At 45.9% G+C, this 25,734-nt stretch overlaps 1 protein-coding gene across 2 annotated transcripts in view; it reads left to right on the top strand.

The window, feature by feature from the left end:
* Positions 1 to 6,969: 6,969 nt before the first annotated feature.
* Positions 6,970 to 25,734, top strand: part of GMPR (guanosine monophosphate reductase) — an 82,361-nt gene continuing 63,596 nt past the window's right edge. The window contains exons 1-3 of one of the 2 annotated variants that reach the window (XM_083187881.1): positions 6,970 to 7,349; positions 20,472 to 20,591; positions 22,579 to 22,662. In XM_083187881.1, the coding sequence (XP_083044007.1) occupies positions 7,263 to 7,349; positions 20,472 to 20,591; positions 22,579 to 22,662 (291 nt within the window). In that variant the 5' untranslated portion in view covers positions 6,970 to 7,262. The remainder of the gene's footprint in view (positions 7,350 to 20,471; positions 20,592 to 22,578; positions 22,663 to 25,734) is intronic. The other variant, XM_083187880.1, reaches the window with a different exon arrangement.

The following is a 25,734-nucleotide window of genomic DNA, read 5'->3' as shown; positions in this document are numbered from 1 at the left end:
ATATGAATCTTTGAAGCTGACCATCAAGAAATATTTTTTTGTTTTATAATAATCTATACATCCAACACTCAAACTGTGTGATGGGTTCTTGTGTAGCATCCAACTACACAAACATCTTCAAGTTTGAGATCAAAAGAGAGTTTTTCTTTTCACGCTACAGTTGAAAATATCAAGAGGAATATAGCTACATCGATGATATCTTCCTAATTTGGGGCCAGGGGCACTAAGCTTCAAAAAGTGATAACATGGAGAGTGATAAAAAACCAACCAATCAGCTCCTACCTTTTCATTTTTCAAACATAGTCTGTGACATGGAAGTTAGGAGCTTATTGGCTAGCTGTTTATTACTCTCCATTTTATCACTGTTGAAGCTTAGTGCATCTGGCCCTTGGTGAGGCTCCCAAGAGGGTTTTGAGTTGCTGATACAGAATATAGCAATGAAAAGGTACATTATTTAAATGTAACAGTTACACAAACTGATCAATACGAGCTACAAACATTGATGTTCTACAAACCTACGGATAGGAACATACTTCTTCAAAGCTGTAGTCATCACCCACCATCATTAAAACAAAGTTTGCCATATTCAGAATTCTTGCAAATTTTCCGCATTTGCAACGACTCAAGTGATGCCTTTAACATGATTTTGAAATTCTTGAAATGTCACTACCATCTTAAAGCTTTGAAGAATGCTAAAGATAAGGTATTCGCTTTGTCCAGGGTTAAATGTCAAAGTGATTTGTGAATTACTGACTGTGATATGACTATTTCCCACATACACCTCATATACAGAGTGTATGGATCATTAGGTGGGCAGTAGCAAGGTCGACACTCTAAAGTAGGTAGACTACTATTGGTCAACAGTGAAAGGATCGACACTTCAAAGGTCGACTTGAAATTGGTTGCCACATTAAAAGGTTGACATGAGTTCCAGTTTTCTGTTGTCTATTTCAACATCTTTCGACTTGGACTCCCAATTAGAGCAAAAATGTGAGATTTAGAGAACAAATCCAGAGCTCAATTGTGAGATGGCTGGACTGATGGAAATATGGTCAGACATTGGGGTGCATAGTATGCTCGGATTTTGGCACCTAAAGGGCACATCAACAGCTGAAATCCCTAACCAGCTTGGCCAAGTGTACTGAAACTGGTTTGTTGCACTGCATTTGATAACAGCAGGACAGACAAGACAACCGCTACTCATTAAACGTCTGTCCTGCCATTATTAAAGGCAGTGCACCATACCCACACCTGTTTATGGGGCATGTTGTTATCACGGTACACCTCAGTACACAAGTTGACAATGAATTTCAGCAGCTGGTTGTTTTACGAAATTCCTTTACGTTTTGATGAGACAGCTATAGGTATGATGGAGAGGTCTTTGAGCCTAGAACAGCCTCTGCTGTTCCCTTAAGGCCCCCATACATTAGTCCGACTTGTCCTAAGGACAAGTCAGACCTGATTTCCCCCTGCAGCTCCCCGGGAGGGGGACACACAATTAGGCACTCCCGGGGAGCTGCAAGGTGGAGGGAGCAGGGGGCGGGGGACATCGAGGTGGCAGGCGGGGGATGCTGCGAGGTGGCTGGGGGGGGGGCGGTGCTAGTGGTGCAGAGGCTGTGGACCCTGCGGGGGACACAAAGGCGGCAGAGTGGGAGTTTTTTGGGTTACATATGGAAACCCCCCTCTAAAAATCCTGCGCTTGCCACTGTATACCGCTGATGTCCCCTTCATGAGGTAATGAGCAAGCACATGCACATGAGGCCACCGGGAAGGCAGGAGCATGAAAACCCAACCGGAGTCTATGATCAGCTGTTGTTCGTGATAGCAGCACATAACACCATCAGCGGCTCCCATCATCCTACCATGTCCTCAGCCAGTTCCACTCTGCTTCTGCACTCTGGAAGAGACCCAGTTGACTTAACATCATGACATCTCATTCTGGACCAAATAAACTTAGCTTCAAAAAGGGATAAAATGGAGAATGATAAACTACCAGAAAACCAACCCCTAACTGTCAATTTTCAAACACAGCCTGTAATATGGCAGTTTGGAGCTGATTGTAGTAGTTTATCACTAATAGATGGTAGTTTATCACTCTCCACTGTATCACTTTTTGAAGCTTAGTACACCAGTCCCCCTGTGAGAACCTGGTTTATGAATACCATTTGCAGCACTGTACCACTGCCAGCCAGCGGGAGTCTGCTCAGCTGTCGCCAGCCAGCAGGGACCTTCACAGTCAGCCAGCAGGGACAAGCCCAGCCACAGGTATCTTTCTTTCTTTATTTTATGTCTGCATTCTTTTTAAACCTTAATGAATTGATATGTGGTACTTCTAATAAAGTAGCCATTGGTGTCACTATTGTTGCTGTCTCTGCAGTTAATGTGGCAGGTTGGTTGTGAGCAGAAGGCTGCTTACAAAATTTGTATACTAAATTCAGTTTCTCTTTGAAGGGAAACGGAATAATTGCTATTAGGAATTAGGTAATTTAAACCTCTAGGATGCGGGCTGGCATGAAGGAACATCACATGACTTAGCCTGCCTATGATGTGGCAGGGACATCATGTGACTTAGCCTGCCCAATGCCCATGCACCATAACCAACTGGAAGAACCCTAGGGGACTGTGCTATTGCACCCCTCATTGAACCAGCTCATCCTTTATCCATCTGGTGGCAAAAGAAAAGCTGATAACAAGTTATCAGATAGAGGAGCTGTGTTTCCAAGCTGCAGCACACAAATATGGGGGTGTCACTCCCTAACAAAAGATACAAATGGAAATATGGAATGACTGCACTAAATAATGATAAATGGTAATAAAAAAAATATAGACATTTATAAGTGACTGATTTCCTCTATACCTTGCCATATAATCACCTTCTATTCTGAGGGACTGGACCAGCCTCTGAACAACTTTTTCTGCTAAACCTGGGACTTGATCTCCATCTTTTATCTTTAAAAGAGCAGGGGATCAGCATCCTCCATTAACCCTTTCTATGGTATATGGTACCGTATGGACCTTTTAACAGCGCAATTGTAGCATTATCCATTATTATTATGAATTATTTATCGTTTATATGCATTCTGTATATTATTTTCCTTACATATGTTTTTATGAAATTATACATTAAAATCTTATTATATTAACGCGTCGTAACCGCACATGCGCAGAGCCCCAGGCTCCAGGCATCACAGGGACAGGCTCATTTAGGAGCCCTGTCCATGCACACAGCAGGTTATACATTGGGGCGAAATGATGGCATTTTATAATGCGATTCTGGGTGGTAATATTCCGGCCAGATCGCATTGTAAATGCGATATTGATAAATGTGGCCCTTTGGCTGGGTGTAGAGTGAAGGTGTTGTTGCTATAGTGATTGAAAGATAGTGTGTGTGGTTGAATTGTGTGTGGGGGTGGGGGCGGGTGTGGTGTTGTGGGGTAGGGGTATGTTGGGTTATGGATTTTAGTATGGGGGCTGGATTGTGGTCCCATTAATGGGTGTTATTTGTTATGCTGCAGGCTAGGTAGCATATGTACATAGTGTAGGCTTAGTTACAATATATCAAAAAACCTGTTATCCGTTGGTGGTATAGTGGCCAGTGTTCTGTTTTTGGGTGCCGGGCTGGCGTCATCGGACAGGCAAGTGTGAGGGGAGTGGGAGCTTAGTGTGCGTGGCGTCCGGTGGTGGGAGGCATCGACCACAGTACTATTGCGGCAGGAGGGGGTGCCAGGCATTGGGCACAGGGTAAAGGTGCCTGTGCCGGGGTGAGCACTTCAGGATGGTGGCAGGGGGAAGTATGAGGCAGTGGGTGCACGGGGCTGCACTGTGTGTGCACTGGGGTGGCACTGGGAGTTCCTGCGAGAGTGGGATTGTGCTGGCTTGAAAGTGTGTGCGCTCAGCGCGAGATCCCGCAAGACTTCCCTGAGCGCAGGTGACGGGGCAGAGTGATCGCGTATGTGGGTATTATTAGGTGTGCGGTATTGCGGGGGGGGGGGGGGGGGTGTTGTGCAGGCGGGCAGGGGGCAATATGTGTGTATATATTATATTATCTCTTATATATTTGGCTGCATTTGGCTGCATTTGGTGTGCGTGTATAAGGCTGGGCGGGGGGTGGAGTTTAATGTGTGACCCCGCCCAGCGTTATAGACACACTCTGAGGATGATTGACACATGTAGCCAAATATATAAGAGATTAAGGACACTAGCTTTATCCATTTGGGTCTGGTAGAATCTCCCCCTCTCCACCAACCTTTTGGGATACCAACGCCTACAAATACTGGACTGAGATATCCACAACATAGTGAGATTATCATCCTCCAGCGGTACTCAAAGCCAAGTAAGGTATATGAACTCCAACAGTGATTCAACCAATTCTTAGTGGACTACTATTGGGGTATTTCTCTGTACAAAATGATTGAGCAGTATAGGAACAGGCGGGACTTGAACTAAATGTAACTTACCTCTTTAATGTGTCCTTCTAATTTCCAGTGTACATGCTTATGATTTATATACTTGTTATTTGTTGATATATTTTGATCCTATAATTAAATATATAGTTAACTTTATCCAGTTGATCCAATATTACTATATACTCCACCCTCTCTCCATTTATGAAGTGGGAACTGACCTTCCCTTGAGTGAGCAGCTTGACAGGGCAGCCCAGTCAGTGCCTGATGTACTTTGGTAGCTTTCTCTTGCACCCACCCTCACCCACCCTCATTAGGGCTGTATCCATACATGCCAAACTGCAGATATTTTTACCTGCAAATGCGGGAGCACACAAATCAGAAAGCAGAGTGGCATTGTTGCCGGGAGTGGCGGTGCAATTGGCGGGCTGACCGCTGTGCAGAGCTGACGTCCCAAAGACAGGAGAAGCCGGGCAGCATCTGAGAGGGTGCTCAGATGCTGCCCGGCATTAGATTGCCCGGTATTAGACAGTCTAAACCCCAAACTCTAATCCCCAAATCTCGGGATTCAATCGCCATTTTTGGGGCCAAAAGTTAAGTTACATTCCAATTTTCATATGTTGATTATTACTTTGGAGCTGGTGCTGCATGAGTCATTGTAGTGTGATGTCACCTACAGATCTAGCTGTGCTCATTGGTACTCCACCATGTCTCAGGTGCTTCATGCATGGGGAAAGCTGCGCACCTGCCGCTGCACTTGTACTTGCTGTACATTATCCAGCGCACAGCGTGGCATTTCCAAGTCGTGGGTGCGACTTGCTGTGCAAACCGAAGAGAGTCAGGCTACTGCAGAGCCCAGGTAATAAAGCTAATATGGCGGTGGGAGGGCCTGGGGGGTGAACCTTATTTCTGGCACCCTTTATAATGACCTTGTCCTTATTTGCAGGCCCCTTCTTATGCTGGTTGATGGACACCGCAATAGGCAGGAGGAGGAATCTTCCTGGTATAGAGCCATCCCCTGCATTGTGTGATTTGGGAATAGGCGGTTGGTGTTTAAGCCTGAACTATTTTTTAAGGTATTATGTCACATAAGCAATGATCAAAAATGTACAATTAAAGTATGGATGTGTTCCCTTGGTGGTGCTACCCAAGGTTTAAATAATGAATTAACAGAAGTAATTTCTCTGCACAGACGCAGAGAGACAAAGAAGTGAAATGCTCTTTTTGGCACAGGGCACCAAGATGTCTAGTTACAGCTTCTAGTTCATATTTCCTTACTTCCCAGAACGGCCAGGAGGCTCCTGAATATCAGGTGGTACTCCCACTCTCCCGGAAGTGTGGGCCAGTCTCCCAGCCGCACACATCCCCTGCAGTTGTTGCTGTTTATCTAAAATTAAACTTGTGTCCAAAAATCTACAAATTCCATTTCGATCTCACTCTGTGCAAATGAATGAGCGCAATAATACACTCAGGGGATGTGTAGCCATAACGTACCAGCCAATCAGCTCTAACTGCCATGTTACAGGCTGCCTATTGGTTGGTACTTTATCCCTCTACACTTTATCACTCTTCACGGCTTAGTACATCCGTCCCGATATTAATTTAATTCCAGATATATCTCGTTTTAAATGGATGACTTGTCAAATTTAAAAAGCGGGATCTCTACAGCTCAAGTCAACAGGAACCGGGTTGTTTTTTTGTTGACTTCTGAGTTGTATCATCGCTTTGCATATAGCAGAAGGCCCCACTGATACACGTCTAAGGCCCTTATTCTGAATCGAGCGGTACGGCCCGCGTGCGGCCGTACCGCCGATGTTTTCAGTCTGCACATGCGCAGAGGTCAATCTGCGCATGTGCAGGCGAAATCGCCGCACATAAAGTTTCGACGCCGCAAAGGGGGCGTATAGGGGCGTGAGGGGCTTCATACCCTCATTTCCCTATGTATACGCCCCGCGTTTCATGGGCGTTCCCATGCAAACGCGGGGTGTATGCATGGTAATGAGGCTATGACGCCAGTGATGGGGGCGGAAAGCTGACATCGCCGGATGTCAGCTCTCAGCCCCCAAACAAGCTTTCACACGGACGATTGTCCGTGTGGTCTCAGCTTGCGGGAGCTGGTGGGGCGTGCGGCCCTGCCTTCGATGGTCGCCGACCATCGAATGCAGGGGGCAGCTCCCACCATGGTGGAGGCGTACGCCCCACCATTTTCATGCGGATCGCCAGCCGTCCGTGTACGGACGGCCGTGGCGATCCGTATAGTAGGCGGGGATTGGTTGGTGCGGCCGGAGCACCGTATGCGGCTCCGGCCGCACCGATCTGAATAAGGGCCTTAGTGATAATGTTATGCAATACACAGCTGAAAGGATGCACACACCCTAACAAGTGCAACTGTTAGTACTTCCCATGGTAAAGTGCTTGGCTGGGACACTTATTTGCTCTGTGATGTAGTCCTAGTTTGGCAAAGAAGTGACTGCAGACTGTGTATCCAGATCTGTTAGCAGCCTGCACCACAGCTCATTGCCTGTCCCTCATACAGTGGCTTGGTGTGGTGGTTACGCAGCAGTACAGCCTGTATTACACACACACTATTAGCCGGCAGAACAGGAGCCAGAGGGAAGATTATACAGTACTGTCGCTGTGCTCTACAAAAGCACTTTCTAAAAACAGAGCTTGCCTAATAAAGATATGGGGCTTGTGCATTCACTGTTGGCCTTCTCCGCACTATAAATACTCTTGCTGAAGAACATACTGGCTTTGGTTGTTGCAGGTTTTATCTGGTTCATACACTCTGTAGCAAACAGGAAGGATATCTGCTCCTTTCTGCATTACAGGACAGAGGGATCTTGATCATTTTTAAGGATGCCAAGAGTGGACGCAGACCTCAAGCTTGACTTCAAGGATGTCCTTCTCAGGCCAAAGAGGAGCAGCCTCAAAAGCAGATCAGAGGTGAGTGCACCATTGTATGTACTGTTAGCTACTGCTCTTTATAACAGCCGGCCAGTGCTGCCCTAGTGCACAACTAGTGTTACTTTGTTGGACTGGTCACACAATCAGCTGTAAAACATGACAGCTGCTGCAAGTAACATACTGGGTTGGTTTTGGGAGACAGCATAGATAATTCAATGATGATATTCATTGCAAATAGAAGTAAAAAGTTTAAACCAAACATTTCCAAATGTATATATCTGGGAAATTTCCATTGTGGGTCTATTTCTTTAAATGGCTATTTAGCAATACAGTTCCACCTCAGGCTTCCTAGCAGGTGGAGCGGGGAAAGGAGTAAGGGGCGAGGATTGGAACTTTGTTGGGCTCCAACTTCACTTTCACCTTGTTAAGCAATTCACCTTGACAGCTGAAAGAACTCCAAGCTGTGTTTGGAGGCGGATTAATCAGGGAAGGGCATATTGAAAGCCAGGCTTCCAGTACTTCTAAACAAAAATGACAATGACAGTCGGCAGCACCAATTCAAGCGCAGCACAAATACTTCTCTGTGGACACGTTTTCCTGGAATATGTCACACAATTAATCCTGCAGGGATGGGTTAACACATGCACTGCTTAACGTCCTCTCTGATGGGTAATAGAAAATAACTGCATAAGCCATAGCAACAATATCCATATTTACTTAACCCTTTGAGTGCCAACATATCTGTGAGAGATGTTCAAAATACCTGCTTATCATGGTAGCATTGCTCATGTTTGTTATATATATTATATTTCCTATATAAGGCAAACATTACAGGTCATTATAATGAATACAAATACTTGCTTTACAGTTTACACCTGTTTTGACCAATTCACTTGGCACTCAAAGGGTTAAGTTATCAGGTAATACACTGTGTAAATGTATGTGGTCTTTGGCCTTTACTTTATGTTATAATCTTTGATGCTTTACTATTTGTTTTGTTACTTGTGCTGAATTGAGCAAATGTCTATCTGTACTAGTGATCATACTTTTACTGTGATTTATTTTAAAAAAATCTGTTCATTGTACATTTACATGTTTATAATAAAGCAGCAACTCCACATTATGCATGCAGTGTAAGTACAGTGGTAATAATAACATAACAATGACTAGATATACAGTATACAACTATGTTTTACTACATACTGCAGAAGGATGTCACCTTCAAGTCATCCTTGCTGCAACAATACATAGCAGCTGTGCTGTATTCACTACAGAGTGGGTGTCTACCTCCGTGGCTGTCTGGGAAATTGCTGTGTCATATTCCTAGCTTCCTTTCTCATTTATATTACGCATAGGTTATTCAGGGTAACAGATATCTAAGGTGCCCAGTGCCTTCATTTCTCTGAAAGAAAAAAAAAAGAAATGGACATTCATCCCTCCCTGTGGTTCTCCTCAGTAAATCATCACTGCATTGCAGGCTGCTGCTGCTAACTGCAAGCATCTTGGAGGGCTGGGCCTGCCACTCCAGCTTAATGTCTGCACCATTTAATGATTTCTTACCAAATATATGCAGGTTCTCTTGTCATTCTTTAAGCAATAGTGGTCATCTGTTTTCCTCCCATTTTTAAACGGTTTAGTACCACTGTACTGTACGTTCTCTGAAGAATAATTAAGGATAACCACTGCAATTACTCATAGGGAGTTATTCAGACCTGATTGCTTTTGTGCGGATTTGCAAGCTGTTCGATTACCTAATGACTGCGAATGCACACAGATCGCGAGGCCGAACAGCGAAACAAAATCAGTGATTACTTTTTTAACAAACCCTTCGCAACTTGACTGACAGGAAGCTGGCATTTTACTTTAGATTATATTTAACTAATCAGCTTCTAGCTTACATTTCATTATCTGTGTTTGAATAAGGACAGTAGCGGATTGGTTTGTACTTTATCTCTCACAATTTTCTCTCTTCCCATTATCATTTCTATATTACATCCTAGAAAATGATAGACAGAATTTGGTTCCTATGGGCAAGATCATTTCTTATGTTGAAATGTAATGGGGTGAGAGAATCAGAAAATGAGATATTTAGCATACCCTCAAACTGTACCGAATTTGCAAGTACAGTACTGTTTTTTAACAGTCTGTACCTGCAAATTTAAATTGTACCGAATGTACCGCATTTTCAGTGATTCACTGTGCGCCGCATATGTAACTTCACGTTCCTCCTGGCCCCGGCTCCGTGTCCTGCCTGGACTGACTGCGCCGGCTGAGCTCTTCCCTCTCCTCCCCCTCACCCGTTCCCAAGAGTGCATTGCGCGGGCCGGTGCCGTGCATCATGATGTCACGTGACACTGACTGGGCCGGGATCATGGCGCATCGTAGGAGCCTGCCACAGCACACACTGGGCAGCATCTGAGCACCCGCTCAGATGCTGCCTGGCTGCTCCTGTCTTCGGGATGTCAGCTCTGCACAGTGATCACGCTTTGCAGCCCACTGATTGCACCGCCACTCCCGGTAACAAAGCCACTCTGCATTCTGATTTGTGTGCTCCTGCATTTGCAGGTGAAATCTTCTGCAGTATGGTATGTTATATTGCACCATCTGCTGCGTGCACACACATTACTACACCCCCTAGCACCCCAGGTAATATTAGTGTACAACCTCCATCCACATACATTACTACATCCCGGGATGGCAATGAAGTCACCTGCCTCTGGGCTCGAAGCTGTGAAGGGGCAACTGCATGTACTGCAGCACGTGTAGCTTACAGTGTGATACAAATGTGATGAATGCTCTTCAAACTGAGTTCTGCGGCGCACCTGCATAGTTATTTGGCACTATCCCTGCAATAGTGGAAAGGACAGAACCTGCATGGTACCACTCATCCTGTGCTGTGGCAAGTGGCGTTGTACATGCTACTGCTGCTGGACTGTAAGATGGGACCCATTGGTCAACATTGATACTGAATGCTTGTGAGTCTTACCCTGACCCATTGGCTGTACTAGTACTTTAAATATTACATCTCCACACTTCTCTCGAAAGGCTGCAGCTCATGTCACATGGTGGCTTGGTTACTGCTGGTATATTAAATAAGTATATTTAATATACTTATTTATTAAATAAGTATATTAAATATACTTATTTATTTTATATGCCCTCAGCCCACCAAGCCACCATGTGACATGAGCTGCAGCCTGCAGCAGGTGCGTCACGATGGATAAGAGTCAAGAGAAGTGTGGAGATGTAATATTTATATTATAAGCGCTCACTATTTATTTTAAATGCCTGGAAAGTGGGTGGCTTTACTTTACTTTACTTGTGGCCACGCCCCATTTCTGCATGTGTACCAATTTTGACCCTTCAGATGTTGGAGTGATATGTGATATGCAGTGGCGTAACTTTGGTGTGGCAGCCCCAGCTGTGGCTTGGGGGAGCCAGCGGTCTTGAGGCGCAATGAAAAATACCTGCTGTCCTGTACAAATACACAGTTTGCTGTCAGTAGTAGTGGGCGTCGGGGTCTGTGTACTGTAGCTGCGTAATTTTTTTTTGGTAGGGGGAGCTAAATTTATAGTTACGCCACTGGTGATATGGCTGCAGCTCTGTGATGAGGTTTTGGATGGTGACAGTTGAAAGTAGTTCAAGAAAAAATGCATGGTCATGTAATCTGGTTAGTGTGGCCAATCCCGGGATCGGGATCGGCGGGATCCCGGGATTTGGCCTAAAAAAGTCCAGAATTTCAATCCCGGGATTGGAGAATCCAATCCCGGGATTTCGGGATTAGACTGCGCATGCGCAGTCTAATGCCGGGCAGCGTCTGAGCACTCGCTCAGACGCTGCCCGGCTGTTCCCGTAACCTGACCGCCGTGCGACCTGCGTAGCGTGACAGTAGAGGTCACGCTGCGCAGGCCACACGTCACCAGTGACCGCCTACCCGCCTCTTCTCCGCCGCCCGCCAGCACGCCGGCCTGACTCCGCCCGCCTGCCCGCCTCTTCTCCGCCGCCCGCCTACCTCCGCCCGCCTGCTGTCTTCTATGGAGGTGCACTTGCCGGGAGGCACCGTGCACCTCCAAACCCACTCCCGGCCGCCCGCCCGCACCCTAATGTAAGTAGATGTGCGGGTCGGCCGGGGTGGGTCCTATGCTAAAAATGGTTTTTTTTGGTGGGGATGCCAATACCGGGAATCCCGGGATTGAGCATTTTTCAATCCCGGATCCCAGGATTGAAAAAATGCCCCGGGATTGGCATCCCTAAATCTGGTGTATCGACTAGTGGGATCTCTGTCATTTTTAAAACACAAACACACATATATACAGTATATATGGCAGATATATGGGTGGCACTCCTTTTACTTGTAATCAGGAAACACAGAGACCTGTATTTAGTTCAATGTTTCAAGAACCTTTGTTCTCAAGTCGCCGGAGTGCCACCCATATTACTGCTGTAGTTTGGGAACCTTTCCTTTGGTTACCTGGGGAGGGCACCTGGGGCGAGATGTACTAAAGGGACAATGCGGTAAAACGCCGAAAAAAACGCCGACCCCCCTCTCCCCCTCCCTCTCTTACCTGGTCCAGGTCCTCCTGGACCCGGAAGGTAACACCTTCCTCCCCCTAGTGACGCAGCCAGACGTCCTTCCGGCTGCAGGGGGGAGGAGGAGGCAACGGGGACAGCTTGCTTAGCTGTCCCCGGCGTGAGGGATGCAGGAGGGGGCAGAGAGGTGACGGAGACCCCCGCACACCACATTCCAGGTATCGCGGGGGGCCTCCGTGCATATGCGGTGGCATCGCGGTGGGGGGGGCGCGAAGGGCTGCAATGTATTTTAATACATCCCGCCCCTGGTGCTATACTTAGGGGGTTATTCAGGTTGATTCACAAGGCTGCGAATTCACAGCCTTGCGAGTCCACCAAACCCCGCCCGGTGAACGCACGCCCCCCCCCCCCCCGCCCCAGCAAAGTGCGGCTTCGCCCGCGCAGCAGCGAATGGATGTTTTGCATAAACATCCATTTGCTTTGCTGGGGGCACACATGTGGGCACCCCTGGACTGATACGGCACACATGCAGGCACCCATGGAATTATACGGCACACATGGGGGCACCCATGGAATTATACAGCACACATGCGGGTACCCATGGAATTATACGGCACACATGGGGGCACCCATGGAATTATACAGCACACATGCGGGCACCCTTGGACTGATATGGGAAACATGAGGGCACCCCTGGACTGATATGGGACACATGCGGGCACCCCTGGACTGATTTAGAATATATTACCCTTAGTAATGCCCCTTAGTGTAGTTTCCACCACAGTAGTTACCCCTTAGTAGTTGTACCCTGGCCTTTACTATTTTACAGCTCACTAGTTCCCCCTTAGTAGATGTACCTTTTAGTGTATGTCCCCCCTAAGCAGCCCTTATTAAGTTAGGCAGCCTCCGTTAGTTCCCCCATTAGTTTGTCCCCCATTAGTGTTATTTTGTCCCTCTCTCTGCAGACAGCACAGACACATCCATGCTGTCTGACATTCACATGCCGAATAAAGAAGATCACGCCGGAGCCAGGACTTATATAGAAATATTGCGATAAATGAACACCGAGCGATGACGTTTTTCCCCCACGCCCGGATCCGAGTCAGGCGGGAAGCTCAGAGCGCCGCATTCGGGAAGGCTCGGATCTGGACAATCCAAGCCCGCACATCGCTACAACATTGTTCACTAATATTAGACAGAGGCTGCTGGCTAAACTAAGCAACAGAGCAGAGACATAAACTCACAATACTTATTAGGAGTGTGTTAGCAATAACCATCGAACCAACTCACAAGTACTTTCAATAGAAAATAATACAACACATAAATGTACTAAGAAGTGTCGAAAATCGTTGCTCAGAAGTAGTAATACTGTAGTTAATAAACAGCAAAGAGAAAAACTTCTATACAATAAGTAAAATAGCAGCATCAGAAATGGTTGCCCCCTACATTAGACAATAGCCCCATCACTTGTCTATTCTCAGTGATTAATCTGTACCTCCCTCCCGGGGGCCCTGGGCCACTGATGACTGGCACACTGTGCTCATGTAAAACCCCTATCAATCAGCCTGTCTCCCCCCCCCGTGGGGGTGCACAGAAACTTATGAGTGTCAGTCAGCAGTGATACAGGCATCAGAAGATGCAAGTATTGTGTGTTCTGTGCATCATGTCCCTCGCAGCCTGATGATCAGTGCCAGCTCCTTATCCCAGCTGGCAGATCCCTTAAAAATCTATACACTTACTAAAATCACTAGTGCATATATATACAATGGTCATCATTTATTATTAATATAAGCAGATGATTGGAGCCTGCGATGTTTTATAGCAAGTCATGGGATGTCTTTAGTTGGCTAAATTGTAATCCTCAGGTCACAGGCAGCTCAGAAAATCTTTGTTTCTCAAGATGAATAATTCGATCTTTGCAATACACTCCAGCAATTTACGTTCCTTGTATTGGCTGGGCTGCTCACTGTGAAAGTGCAGTCTTGGCACATCACTTATGCTATGGTCTGGCAGCAGGTTGTCCTTTATTATGATGAGTAGATACTAGATAGTGAACACAGTAGGCAGAGTCAGCGCTACTAGGTGTTGGCCAATCGTTAAGTAAAAAGCAGTGGTAAGTTATTCAGGTTTAAAATGTTGACAGTAAATAAAGCTGCAGCGACTAATTGTTCCGTTTAAAATAGTACAAAGGAGCAATACTGCCCATAGTTGCCTACCCTCCTGCATTCTGCAGGAGACTCCCTGAAATAGCAGAAATCTCCCTCTCTCCCTCATTAGTCTAGCAATCTCCCTCATTTCACCTAGCCCACATTACACTGTTACATTTTTGGGGAAAAAGGAATGAGAGACAGATACATTTACATTGAATGATCAGCACCGTTTTCAAGCAGTTTACCAAGTATAGTAGCTCTTACTAACTACTTTGGGGCTCATCTACATTTGGATATGTCATTTTAAAATATTCCTCTCCAATGTAGCAGTACACACCCACAATTCTAGGTACCACATTCACAAACTTTTTTTTTACAATCTCTCCATATATGGAATAGACACACCCTTTGCAGGGGTGCCGAGAGGGGGGGAACAGGTACTAATTACCCGGCCCAGGCTTGCTAGAGGGGCCTAGCGGGGGCCCTGGTACGACACCCCCCTTTCCACTTCGTCTCTCCCGGGCAGCTGCAGCACACAACTACAGCATGTGCTGCTGCTGAGGTGGGTGGAGGGAGGGGGCAATAACACCCCCCCCCCCCCCCCATGACTTTGTTTTTCACCCACCTTAACATTCTTTGGGCCTCCTGTTATTAGGCCATGCCCCAAAATTTTACCAGGGCCCTGCATTCCTCTCGGCGGCCCTGACCCTTTGGGTGGAGCATGACACACCCCCTCAATGGGTGAAAAATTCTACTACCAACTATAATCTCCCTGAAACTAGTTTTTAAAAAGTAGGCAAGTATGATACTGCCCGGGTAACAGTGATAAAAGTTTTATCAATAATTTAAAATATTATAGGGCTCAAATGTATACATCTAAAACATTATTTTATTACAATAAAACAAGTTTTTTTATTTTATTTTAAACACGCATGTGAGTGGATGTGTACGTTTCCACATCCACTGGCATGCGGCCATGAAGGAGAAATCATTCTATGCTCACTCACCATCTAATGATTTCTCCTGCCATCGGTCTGAAAAGAAAGTCTACATTATTATTTAATGCCCGCTCTCCGATGAATTGGGGACGGGTGCTGAAATCATGTGACATCAAGCCCCAAGCACGCATCGAAATGTCTGCATTTGCAGGGATACGCCCATTATATCTATGGCGCGCCCTTGAAATGCTGGCTAGGCTCCTGTATCCGCCCCCTGTCTGCCCATCCTGTACCGAACACCCGGCAAGCATGGAACTCGCCGAAGGTGTTCACTCCAAGGACTTGCAAATTGCGCAAACCCCAACAATCAGCTGGGATAGCGTATTTGGCCCGCACTGAGTGAGTCTGAATCACCCCCAAAAGAACATTTTTTACTGCCTGTCATGGTCCTACCAGTCACTCCCCCAGATAAGTCAATCTGAACAGCATCGGCCGTGACTTGAGGTTCACTTTGGACACACAGGTCACCTATAGAAGGTATGCTTTCACCAGCAAAGCCTGGTGCAGCGCTTCCTCTCTGCGCAAGGTATGCATTGCTCGCACCTGAACACACAATACAATATATAAGAACGTTATAGCGTCTGCCAATAGGCGTGAATCATAAAAACACACAATCAGAGCTTGAAATATGAATTATCTATTTCCAAGAATACTTCAGAGCTTTAGTTAAAAAAATGGTTACAAAGATGATTAAATATATTTTAAGAATACACACAGAGGGATACAATCTCAAACCATACCTCCCAACTTATCAATGTCCGCGTGAGCGCCCGAAAGGGGTGTGTGGCATATGTAAATGCAGGCACGTCGCACCCCATTTTCGGCCGCAAATGCTGCGCATGCTCATAGCATCTATTCCGTCAGACTGGAGGGGACTCCCTACTGCCCCCCCCCCCCCCCCCCCCCCCCGCAGCGGGACACTGCAGGGGCAAACGCAGGATTTTCGGAAGGGGGTTTCCAGAGGGGTGGAGCAAAGCACGGAGATGGACACATTTAGGTGACCCAGTATATGCCGGGTCAGTTAAAGTATTATAGATAGACCAAATGTAAATAAATAATAATAAAAAAATATATACATATACATACAGGGGCATCAACAGACCCCTGGGCATAGCAATGTAATGGGGCACCTACCGATTCTCCAGCGTTAGGGGTGGGGGAAGCTTTGATGTCCCGCGGGTGGTAGGGGGTATTATATCAACCGCTCAGCATGTGGGGCCTGGATCAGTAATTTCCACTAATTACCCCTTTACTGCACAGATGGTGGGAGAAGGGGGCATTGGGCTGAATGAAGGGGCCCTGATACATACCTTCCAGGGTGGTAGAGGATGTTTAATACGCAGAGGAGGGGTGTATAGTGGTGGGCTTATTATTCATAATTTTCTGGTGGGAGGACAGCTTGCTTCACTGCAGATATCTCCAGTTCCCAGAAATAGATTTCTTAGATTTTAATGGAATTAAAAACTAGAGAATCCCACCTACCAAATTATATTGGGGACTGGGGGATCAGAGTTCAGGAGGCAGAGCAATCTGCCAACGAGAATATAAAACTACATACCAGGTGTGCTGGAGCTGGAGCAGTAACCAGCTGCTAGAAGGCTGATATCTCTGGTTCTGGGAAAAGTAGATACAAGCTTATAGTGTCCTTCAAAGGGCGTGAGTCTCAGCTTTTGGAATATACTCTCAGAAAACCTCTAAGTCAGACAGAACCTGAAATATCTGACTGGGAAGAGCAATTAACAGGCTTGGATGTCAGATATCTCCGGTTCCCAAGGGCCAATTTTTAAAATTCTTATACCCATGGGAAGAGGGGACCCTCAGCTTTCAGCCTAGGTCCCTTAGACTCCTGGGGGGGGGGGGGTTCTGGGTACTCAGAAACCCCCCCCCCCTGCGTGCGCTACTGCACTGCCCATTCTCCCTTTAAGTGCCTGGCTCATTACATCCTGGACTGCAAAGGACAAGATAAGGTTCTGATAACAAGATCTGGATCCTGTCTCTCTTAACTGAATTTATGACAATCCATGGCCTGATGATGTGCTTTCTGTGCATGTTGAATTCCTATTAAGATTTAGAACCCTGGTCTGGCTGCTTGTCAGAATGATAGGCTTTGCCCTGGCCTGGATACATGCAGGTCAAGCACAGGACACAGCCTGCCAGCCATGTTGTGCCAGTCCTAGGTCACAATTAAGCTTAAAGAATGATTATATGGTATACTTTTTTAATACACACAATGGGGACATGTCATTTTGGGATCCAATCCTGTGATGGATCGTGACACTGCCACACACACATTAATGATCCATAAACAAAAACTGGAATAACTGGAAATGTAGAAGGAATGGATTGCAAGTACTACAAAATTACATAATTACAAAAGTAATCTACAAACATAAATATCCCTCAGTGATCAGTCAGATCTGTCATTACAAGCAGTGGCGGCCTACCAGCAAGATTCCTCGTAGGCAGGAATGGGGGCCACCTGTCAGTCAGTGACTTAAAAAAAAAAGATGTGTCCCTACCCTCCCCCCTCTGTCTATCTCTTCACTGGCTCCCCATTCCTTTCCGGGTTCTCTTTAAACTCCTCACCACCACCTACAAGGCTCTCTCCTCCTCCACCGCTCCCTACCTCTCTTCACTGATCTATAGCCACACTCCCTCCCATCCTCTTCGCTCCGCCGCCGACTGCCGACTGAACTCTCACCTAATCACCTCCTCCCACTCCCGTGTCCAAGACTTCTCTCGCGCTGCCACCCTGCACTGGAACAACCTCCCGCCACCCATCAGGCTTTCTGATCCCCTTACCTCCTTCAAGCGCTCCCTCAAAACCCACTTCTTCCGACTGGCCTATCCCTCCTCTTCCTAACCTCTTTTGCTCCTCCTATCCTGCCTACCCTACCCCTCCATCCGTTCCTACTTATCCTATTGTTTTTCATTCGTCCACCCACCTCCTTTTAGTCTGTTAACTCTTATGAGCAGGGCCCTCCTTCCTCACCCTACCTCTTTACCTCACCTGTCCTCCTGTCCTGTTCTTCCCTTCATCTTCAGTCTCCTCCACAATTTCTACACCAACTTCAGAACTGATGCTGATTTTAGTTCTACCAGCTATACCCTATTTATGCTATATTTTACCTACACACCCTGTACGTTACCTTGTAATTTGTTTTTTTTGTTTGCTATGTACGGTGCTACGGACACTTTGTGGCGCCTTATAAATAAATGTACTACTACTGCTACCCAGAGTAGTGGCCCTGTCCCCTCAGGTTTACAGAGTACCCATTGCTGGAAATACTCACATTGGTCCCCCATCTACAGTACATCCATTGTGATGTCTAAAGGAACAGGAGAGGGAACTATCTGGGGTGCAACAATTTCTGGGGTGTTTCTGGGCTCCACTGGGGGATATTTGGTGGATTATAGTAATGAATTGTTTGTCTGCTTGATAGAGGTTTGGAGGTCTGTGCTCATTCTCAGTGTGGTGAGGGGGGTATCATTTAAAATCTGGAGCATTGTGGTTTGTCATAGCAGTTTAAAGGTCTATGGGGCACTTGACTGCCAAGAATATTGAAATCAACTGTTTCCACACTGGTGTTGTGATAATTTTGGTGTTGATTCCACCTACATTTGATTTGGTGCTGCCTACATGAGGCCACTCCTAGAAATGTTTCACAGAATCCCAAAACCTTCTAGGTAAGCATACTAACGATACCCTCCTAACCCCAACCTTCCCTACCTGCAGCCTAATCCTAACCATAACCCTCCCTGCTTCAGACTAACCCAAATGTATCCCCTTATTGCCCTAACCCAAACCCTCCCTTCTTAGTGCCTAATTCTAACCCTTCCCTCCCTCCTCCTATGCCGCCCTCCCCTGCAGCGTGTGTTCCCACTCAGGGCCTGTGAATGGATGTTTAACAACGACCATCAAATGGTGTGGAACGTGCACACATATCTAAGTGACTCTCAGGTCACTTAGATTTGCATGCACCCTCGGGAGGAAGTAGGCGGGCAGCTGACATCCGGTAATGTCAGCTGCCCACCCCCAGCACCGACTTTGCGGCCCAACTACTGTGGGAATGCCCAGCATACATGGAACACCCATGAAACGCTGGGCGGACCAATGGGCACGGCTATCTGCCACCACCACACCCCCCCAGTCACAGCCTTGGGTGCATGCACCCGGCGTATGCACATACACAGAAATGCTGCGCATATGCCAAACCTTGGTCTTCATGCGAATGAACACTGGCTGTGAACGGATCAGAATAAGGTCCACAGTCTGAGGGTAATTTTTATAATTTTGTACATGAAAAAAAGTTTGTCTACATACAAGTCATTGATGTTTCATATAGGCCTTATACACATACTGAATATCACTTTATACAATATTTCTATATACATTATGTCTATATAAATAGTCCCTGAAGATTTGAGTTTTGGCCTGTGCTGCAGCATTGCTTCTGGAGCATCACTGGTCATAAGTAATATAGTATGCCATGAACAGAAGTCCTATCTCCACTTGCATACATACTCTTTCGCAATCGCAATCCTTTGCATTGCACATACGCAAATTGCAAATAAATATCCATACGCATACCAGTTGCACAGCAGTCACAGTTTGATTAACAGGAAGATAGTGTTTAGGGGCAGAGCTATGTCATTTTCCGTGTGTGCTTGTGAAAACGCAGGTGTACCAAGACATTTTTTTGGGCAGGTCTCTGACATCAGTGATGACCACTTCCAGCCTGGTCCTTTAACGGATTAGTTTAAGCATTACACTTACTCAGATGGTTCGGATTTTGCAAATGGATCTGCAAATGCATTATCATTTTCATTCTTTCTTTCCAGGTGGCGACTTTTTGATCCCAGGCAGATGTATTTTTCTGTAGATAGCAATCCATGCTGAATTAGCCCCATTGTTCAGTTAGGTCAATTGGTCCCCCCTATTTAGGCCCATTGTTCTGTGTCATCAACGGGTCCCCCCTGTGCATGCAGTCCCTGACAATATAGTCAGATTGAGCTGAAATTAATAATGGATTTGTGCCAGAAGGGCAAACTAGAGATGGGCATAATACAGGGTGGGATAGAGAATGGGAATGTTCGGAGGGAACAGATAGGGTAAAGAGAAAATGACTGTCAGCAAGTCTTTCTGTCAGGAGTAAAGATCCATACAATGATACATAGTCATACATACAGTGAGATTTCAGCTACTGTATGTACGATTTAGACTCTGCAATTTTCCTTGAACTCCCCAGATCACAGAGAAAACATATATTGACTATACACAGTTTTGACTATGTTAATTAGATTTTGACTATAATAGAACAACAGATAGTACACAATATAGTAAAAAAAGTGGTATTGGCATCATAAGCTGCGAGATATGTGCTAAGGTTTTTACCATGTGTGAGCATCTTTATTTTTCTAGTCATCAAATGTTTTAAACGTAATGTAGCATGATCCTTGTTGTTTATTTTCATTATTTTCAGGTAGATCTAGTGCGCACCTTTACATTCCGCAACTCCAAGCAGACCTATACTGGAATACCCATAATTGCAGCTAATATGGACACTGTGGGCACCTTTGAAGTGGCAAGGGCTCTGAGCAAGGTAAGCTTTAATCAAGAACAAAGTGACACACACACACACGCATGCATGCACACACACACAAACAAAAGGGGACGGATGCTATCCCAGGAGCAGCCTGCCTGCGCCCACCGCAAGCCAGCACATGCCAGACCCATGGTGTTGACAGGTTAGGGACGGCATGAGTGACAGACCCGGGTCCCATCTGGCCTCTATATTAGGCACGGATACATAGTACCCACTTTCCCCATCAGCGCCACTGTTGATATAAGAATGTCAAAATGCCAACATGCAGCTAGTAAATCATACAATGAAACAGGGAACCCCTATAACAGATTCAGGGAATACTTTTATTATGCAGGTGGCTATTACTGGGGAAGGATCTTAACATTGATGGCATGTAACCATCAATAGTTAACCATCAGTGGTTTGCACCTGTCACTGGAAATCCCTAACATGGCTAACAGCAGGCATGGGCCTGTCAAAAGGAAGGGGAGGAGGCTTAGCGGCTTAGGGGCTTCCTCAGACAGGGCTACAAAACATTGCTACAGTACCTCTAAGTCAACAATGGCAAAACCATTGACTATCTGTGGCAACCCATTGATGGTGGATGGATAGACATTGATAGTATTATCTTTAATAACTAGTTACTGTATGTCAAATGGTGTCACAGAGATTAGTCTCTCACAGTGATTTATAGATGTAGTCACAACACCTTTACATAATGGGCGGTATTCAATGAGAATACCTGCGAGGTGCAGCGAATCCTTTTTTGGATTCGCTGCACATTCGCCACGTCCTGGAGCCTCACCGGCTCCGGTATTCAACGAGTCAGGGGCAGCGAGTCCCTGAACGGCGAATATGAGCTCCTGCGGCGAATGCCGCAGGGAGCCTGAGGACGGTGGCAGGCAGAGAGATGTAAGTCTCTCTGCCTGCCCCAGAACGTTTGTGGGGGGAGGTGGGCTCCCCGGGTGCCAGGCAGCACAGGCTGCCCCCGGGGGTGCCAGCAGGGGACCTATATTCACTAGACCCGATCGTAACGATCGGGTGCAGTGAATATATGAATATGTAATGAGCGGCTCGGCTCCGGCACCCCCTGCTGGCTGCTGTGTAAAAAAAAATTAAATATAAAAAAAAAATTAAATATATATATTCTATTTTTATTCACAGCACATGAATAAAAATAGCATGCCCCTCCTCAGAATAAAATTCCTGATTTTTTGACACCAAGTGTAAAAAACAAAACATTTTTTTTTAAAAGTTCACATTCCACTTCTCCATAAAAAGATAGCGATTGCTACTCGGTGAATCATGGCGAAAAAAACCTTCAAATGTATTCGCCATCTGGTCATTGAATAGGGTGATTCACCATTTTTGTCAAAAATTCGCCAAACAGCACAAATTCGCCATATAAACATGGCGAATCAGGCTCAGCTTTTCAATATGAAAGTACAGACATTTGCTACAAGTCGTTTTCAGTGACTCCTGCAGATTAAATGAAAGTTACCGGTGAATCATAAAGTCAATATAGCACAACATTTTGGCATTCTATATACAGTAAACAGAGCACTTTCATTATTAAATATTCTAGCAATGATTGCAATGCTGTACAGACCTGATTCAGTGTTTGATTTATATGTAACCCTGATGGTGTTTCCCCTGATGGTGTCGTCCCTGTTGTGTAGGCATGCTGGGCCCAGGGTCTGTGCCGATAGTTGCACACCTCCTGGACCCAGCTGACCAGAACCTATGACCAGTCTGAGTAAGTTTTGTCCTGACCACATCGTTTCACCATCACGATGGCGTCCTTGGATGCATCTTTCAGATATCACAGATGCATCTATATCCTTCAGATGCCGCATTTGCATTTTATTTGTACAGTATTGTCCAGCCACTGACTTCATATGTGCAATATCTTACAAATCAGAATCTGGCCATGTTACTTGTGCAGTAAATGTTTCCCTGAATGTACCATGTTCTTGAACTTTTTTTTTTTATTATTGTTTTTTAGCATGCACTATTTACGGCAATTCACAAGCATTACTCATTAGAAGACTGGAAGAACTTTGCATCATTGTCTCCTGAATGTATTGAGGTATGACTCCATGCTCTTATTCCCTGATGTAAGATTAGTGATGCATTGTCTTTCATTGGTTAAATATACCAAAAAATACAAAACTATACTAAAAATTAAACAGCGATATCACTTATTAGCCATAACATTATGAACAATGCTTAAGCTCAGATTATTACAGTACACTGCTAATGAGATGTATGTACAAAGGGCCTTATTCAAGACTGATCTCAAATGCGATGCAGTCTACTGATGTTTGGGGAACTGCACATGTACAGGATGGGGTCTACGCTGATTGACAGGTGGGTCTGGGAGTGGCTAGGCCAAGCTGCTCTGTTATATGCAGCCTGAGTAAAGCTGGGTACACATACATACAATCGTCGGGCTGTTCTTCCGTTCTGGGTCGGACGGCCGTTCAATTGTATAGGTGTGCTGTCCCGTACGAGCGATAAACGGCCAAAAATGGTCTTGTCCGTCCATACTCGGTCGAAGGTTCATTGCTGTTTAATTTTCATCCGACCGGCCGGGTCCATATCGGAACAAAAAAGCAGTGTGTACTCACGGTCGATAGATATGCTGGTCGTTCTTGTGACTATACTGCCAAAGTTGGAATGCCCATGTGGGCGTTCCATAGCTGTATGATCTTTCCTTGTAGTGATCTCTCCTTGTAGTGCCACGTGAAAAGTCCGGCAAACCGCTCTGAAGAACGGTGTATCTGGCCATCTAGATGTAGTCAGCCGGCCGGGTGACTAGAGACAGACATACGGCAAATAGCTGGGGTGCGTGTCTAGATGTAGTCAGCCGGCTGACTACATCTAGACGCACACCCCAGCTATTTGCCGTATGTCTATCTCTAGTAACCCTGCCGGCTGACCACATCTAGACCCACACCCCAGCTATTTGCCGTATGTCTGTCTCTAGTCACCCTGCCGGCTGACTACATCTAGACGCGCACCCAGGCTATTTGCCGTATGTCTCTCTCTAGTCACCCTGCCGGCTGACTACATCTTTTTACGTGGCACTACAAGTACCTGCGCAACAGGGGTGCACCGTCATGCAATGACAATGACAATCGAGAGAGTGTGTACAGTGGTACAATCTTTTTCTTGCGACTGTTTGGACATCGTCGTCGCAAGTAAAATTGTACAGGTGTGTACACGCGTATCGGCTGTTGTTTGTGGACGGTCCAACACGTCTACGGTCGGTCGAACGGTCGCAAGAAAACAGGGATTGTATAGATGTGTACCCAGCTTAAGGTCAGACTTTGGTGATTTGTACATAAACTACTCAGAAGTTACACCCTGTGACTCCCATTTTTTCCATGCACACAAGAAAGGGGCGAAAGCTGAGTTTTAGTCCCAGACTTAAATATTAGTATATTCAATTGAGAGTAACATAAATAATATCTAGTCATATTGATGCAGTGAGACCAGAATTATTCTCGAAATAATGCATTGTAGTGTCTGTTATAGGAAACATTAATTGCACTGGCTGTCTCTTGCACTCTCATAGGCTACATACTGTAGCATACTGTGGTACATTTACATTAATAATAAAAGAGCCATATAGTTTCATGTCTCTAAGGGCCCCATTAAGTCTGAATGCATATTGATTTATTCATATAGTGATTATAAATTTAATTTATATAGTTTACAGACAACTATTAGATTGGTAAAAATAAAAACCCAAAAAGTTCTTGCATTACTTAGCTGTATGGGGAGAATATGAATATATCTGGGACATGGGCCTCTTAAATAAATGTTCCATTTTAGATAACTTTCACAGACTTGTCCACAGGTGCCAGTTTAAAAATGTAGCTAGCAACCTATTTCTATTGTATAACATTATTTTTAGATAACATTTGGGTGAAAATAGGCATGCCTTACATTGTGACATATCAGCAGATATAGGGGCCGATTCTGGTTTCTGATTTCTGCCACGATGATCGGGGTTTGAGCATGCGCACTTTTGCGCATCTGCAAACCTCGACTGTAACGGCCGTGGCGAGTTTCTCACTCGCCGGGCAGTTCACAGAGGGGAGCGAGGAATGAGGGCAGTGACGGCGCAGGGCTATAGGAACGCCTAGAATTTTATGGGCATCCCCTTGAAACAGCTGGGCGTTCCCATGGACATGTGGGTGGGCTCTGTAGTAGAACTACAAGGACCTGCAAGCCTCCCCCACATGCTGGGACTTGGAGAACCACAAGTCCCAGCATGTGGGGTAGTAATGGGCCCGCTGGGACTTGTAGTCCCTCTACAGAACTAATAACAAATACATTTTTATTACACACCCCACATATTTACCTATCTTGATCACATATGTTTGATCCACTTGTCTATGTAGAATCCAAAAGTGTGCCTGTGAATATAACATTATACTCACCATCCATCCGGAGTAGATCACCTCTTTTTTCTATGTAGCATCCAGGCGGTTAAAAACATGCAAAAACTGGTCCATTCGAACTGACGGAAGCGTATACATGGGCTTTATTCCCCGAATGCTGGGTGTCCCTCATTTTAAACTAACACATTTGGCACTAATTATTTCATTTATTATTCTGCGGCTGATTCTGGGTCGGACAGATCTCTGTGAACAGATGCTAATTTAAATATTTTTGCATATCTCTGTTGGTTGGAACTCAAATGGGTCTGTCATTCCATGAAGTGTGGCGTTTCGGGGTACACAAGGGTCTGAGGCGTGACCACGGCGCGGCGGACGTAGGGCGGAAGTCCGGGCCCTCTGACGGGCGGCATGCTGGGAAGCTTGGAGTGCATGTGCGGGATGGCTGGAAATGATCCCCGGAGCTAGCGCCCCTCTCCATGCACCCCGCCCGTACCCTGAGAAGCGCTGACCCCTAGTCCAGGAACCGATGAATGTGGGCACAGCATAGAGATAGATCAACGGACAGGAGCTGGAACGACTGCTGCGCGCCCCCGACACCTGAGACGGCTGGGGCTGCATTGTGCTACAAAAAGATACAGCAGGTGGCAGAAAGTGTTGGTGTTGCAGCCAAGGATAGGCACTGCTCTCAACCTTGCAATAGAGGCAGCCGTAGAGTGTGAGATAAGCACTGGAGGCGACAGAGGACCCTA

This window comes from Crinia signifera, chromosome 5 (assembly GCF_055691185.1).
Source record: "Crinia signifera chromosome 5, ASM5569118v1, whole genome shotgun sequence".
Taxonomy (NCBI): Eukaryota; Metazoa; Chordata; class Amphibia; order Anura; family Myobatrachidae; genus Crinia; species Crinia signifera.
This window is presented reverse-complemented; position numbering and strand designations above follow the sequence as displayed.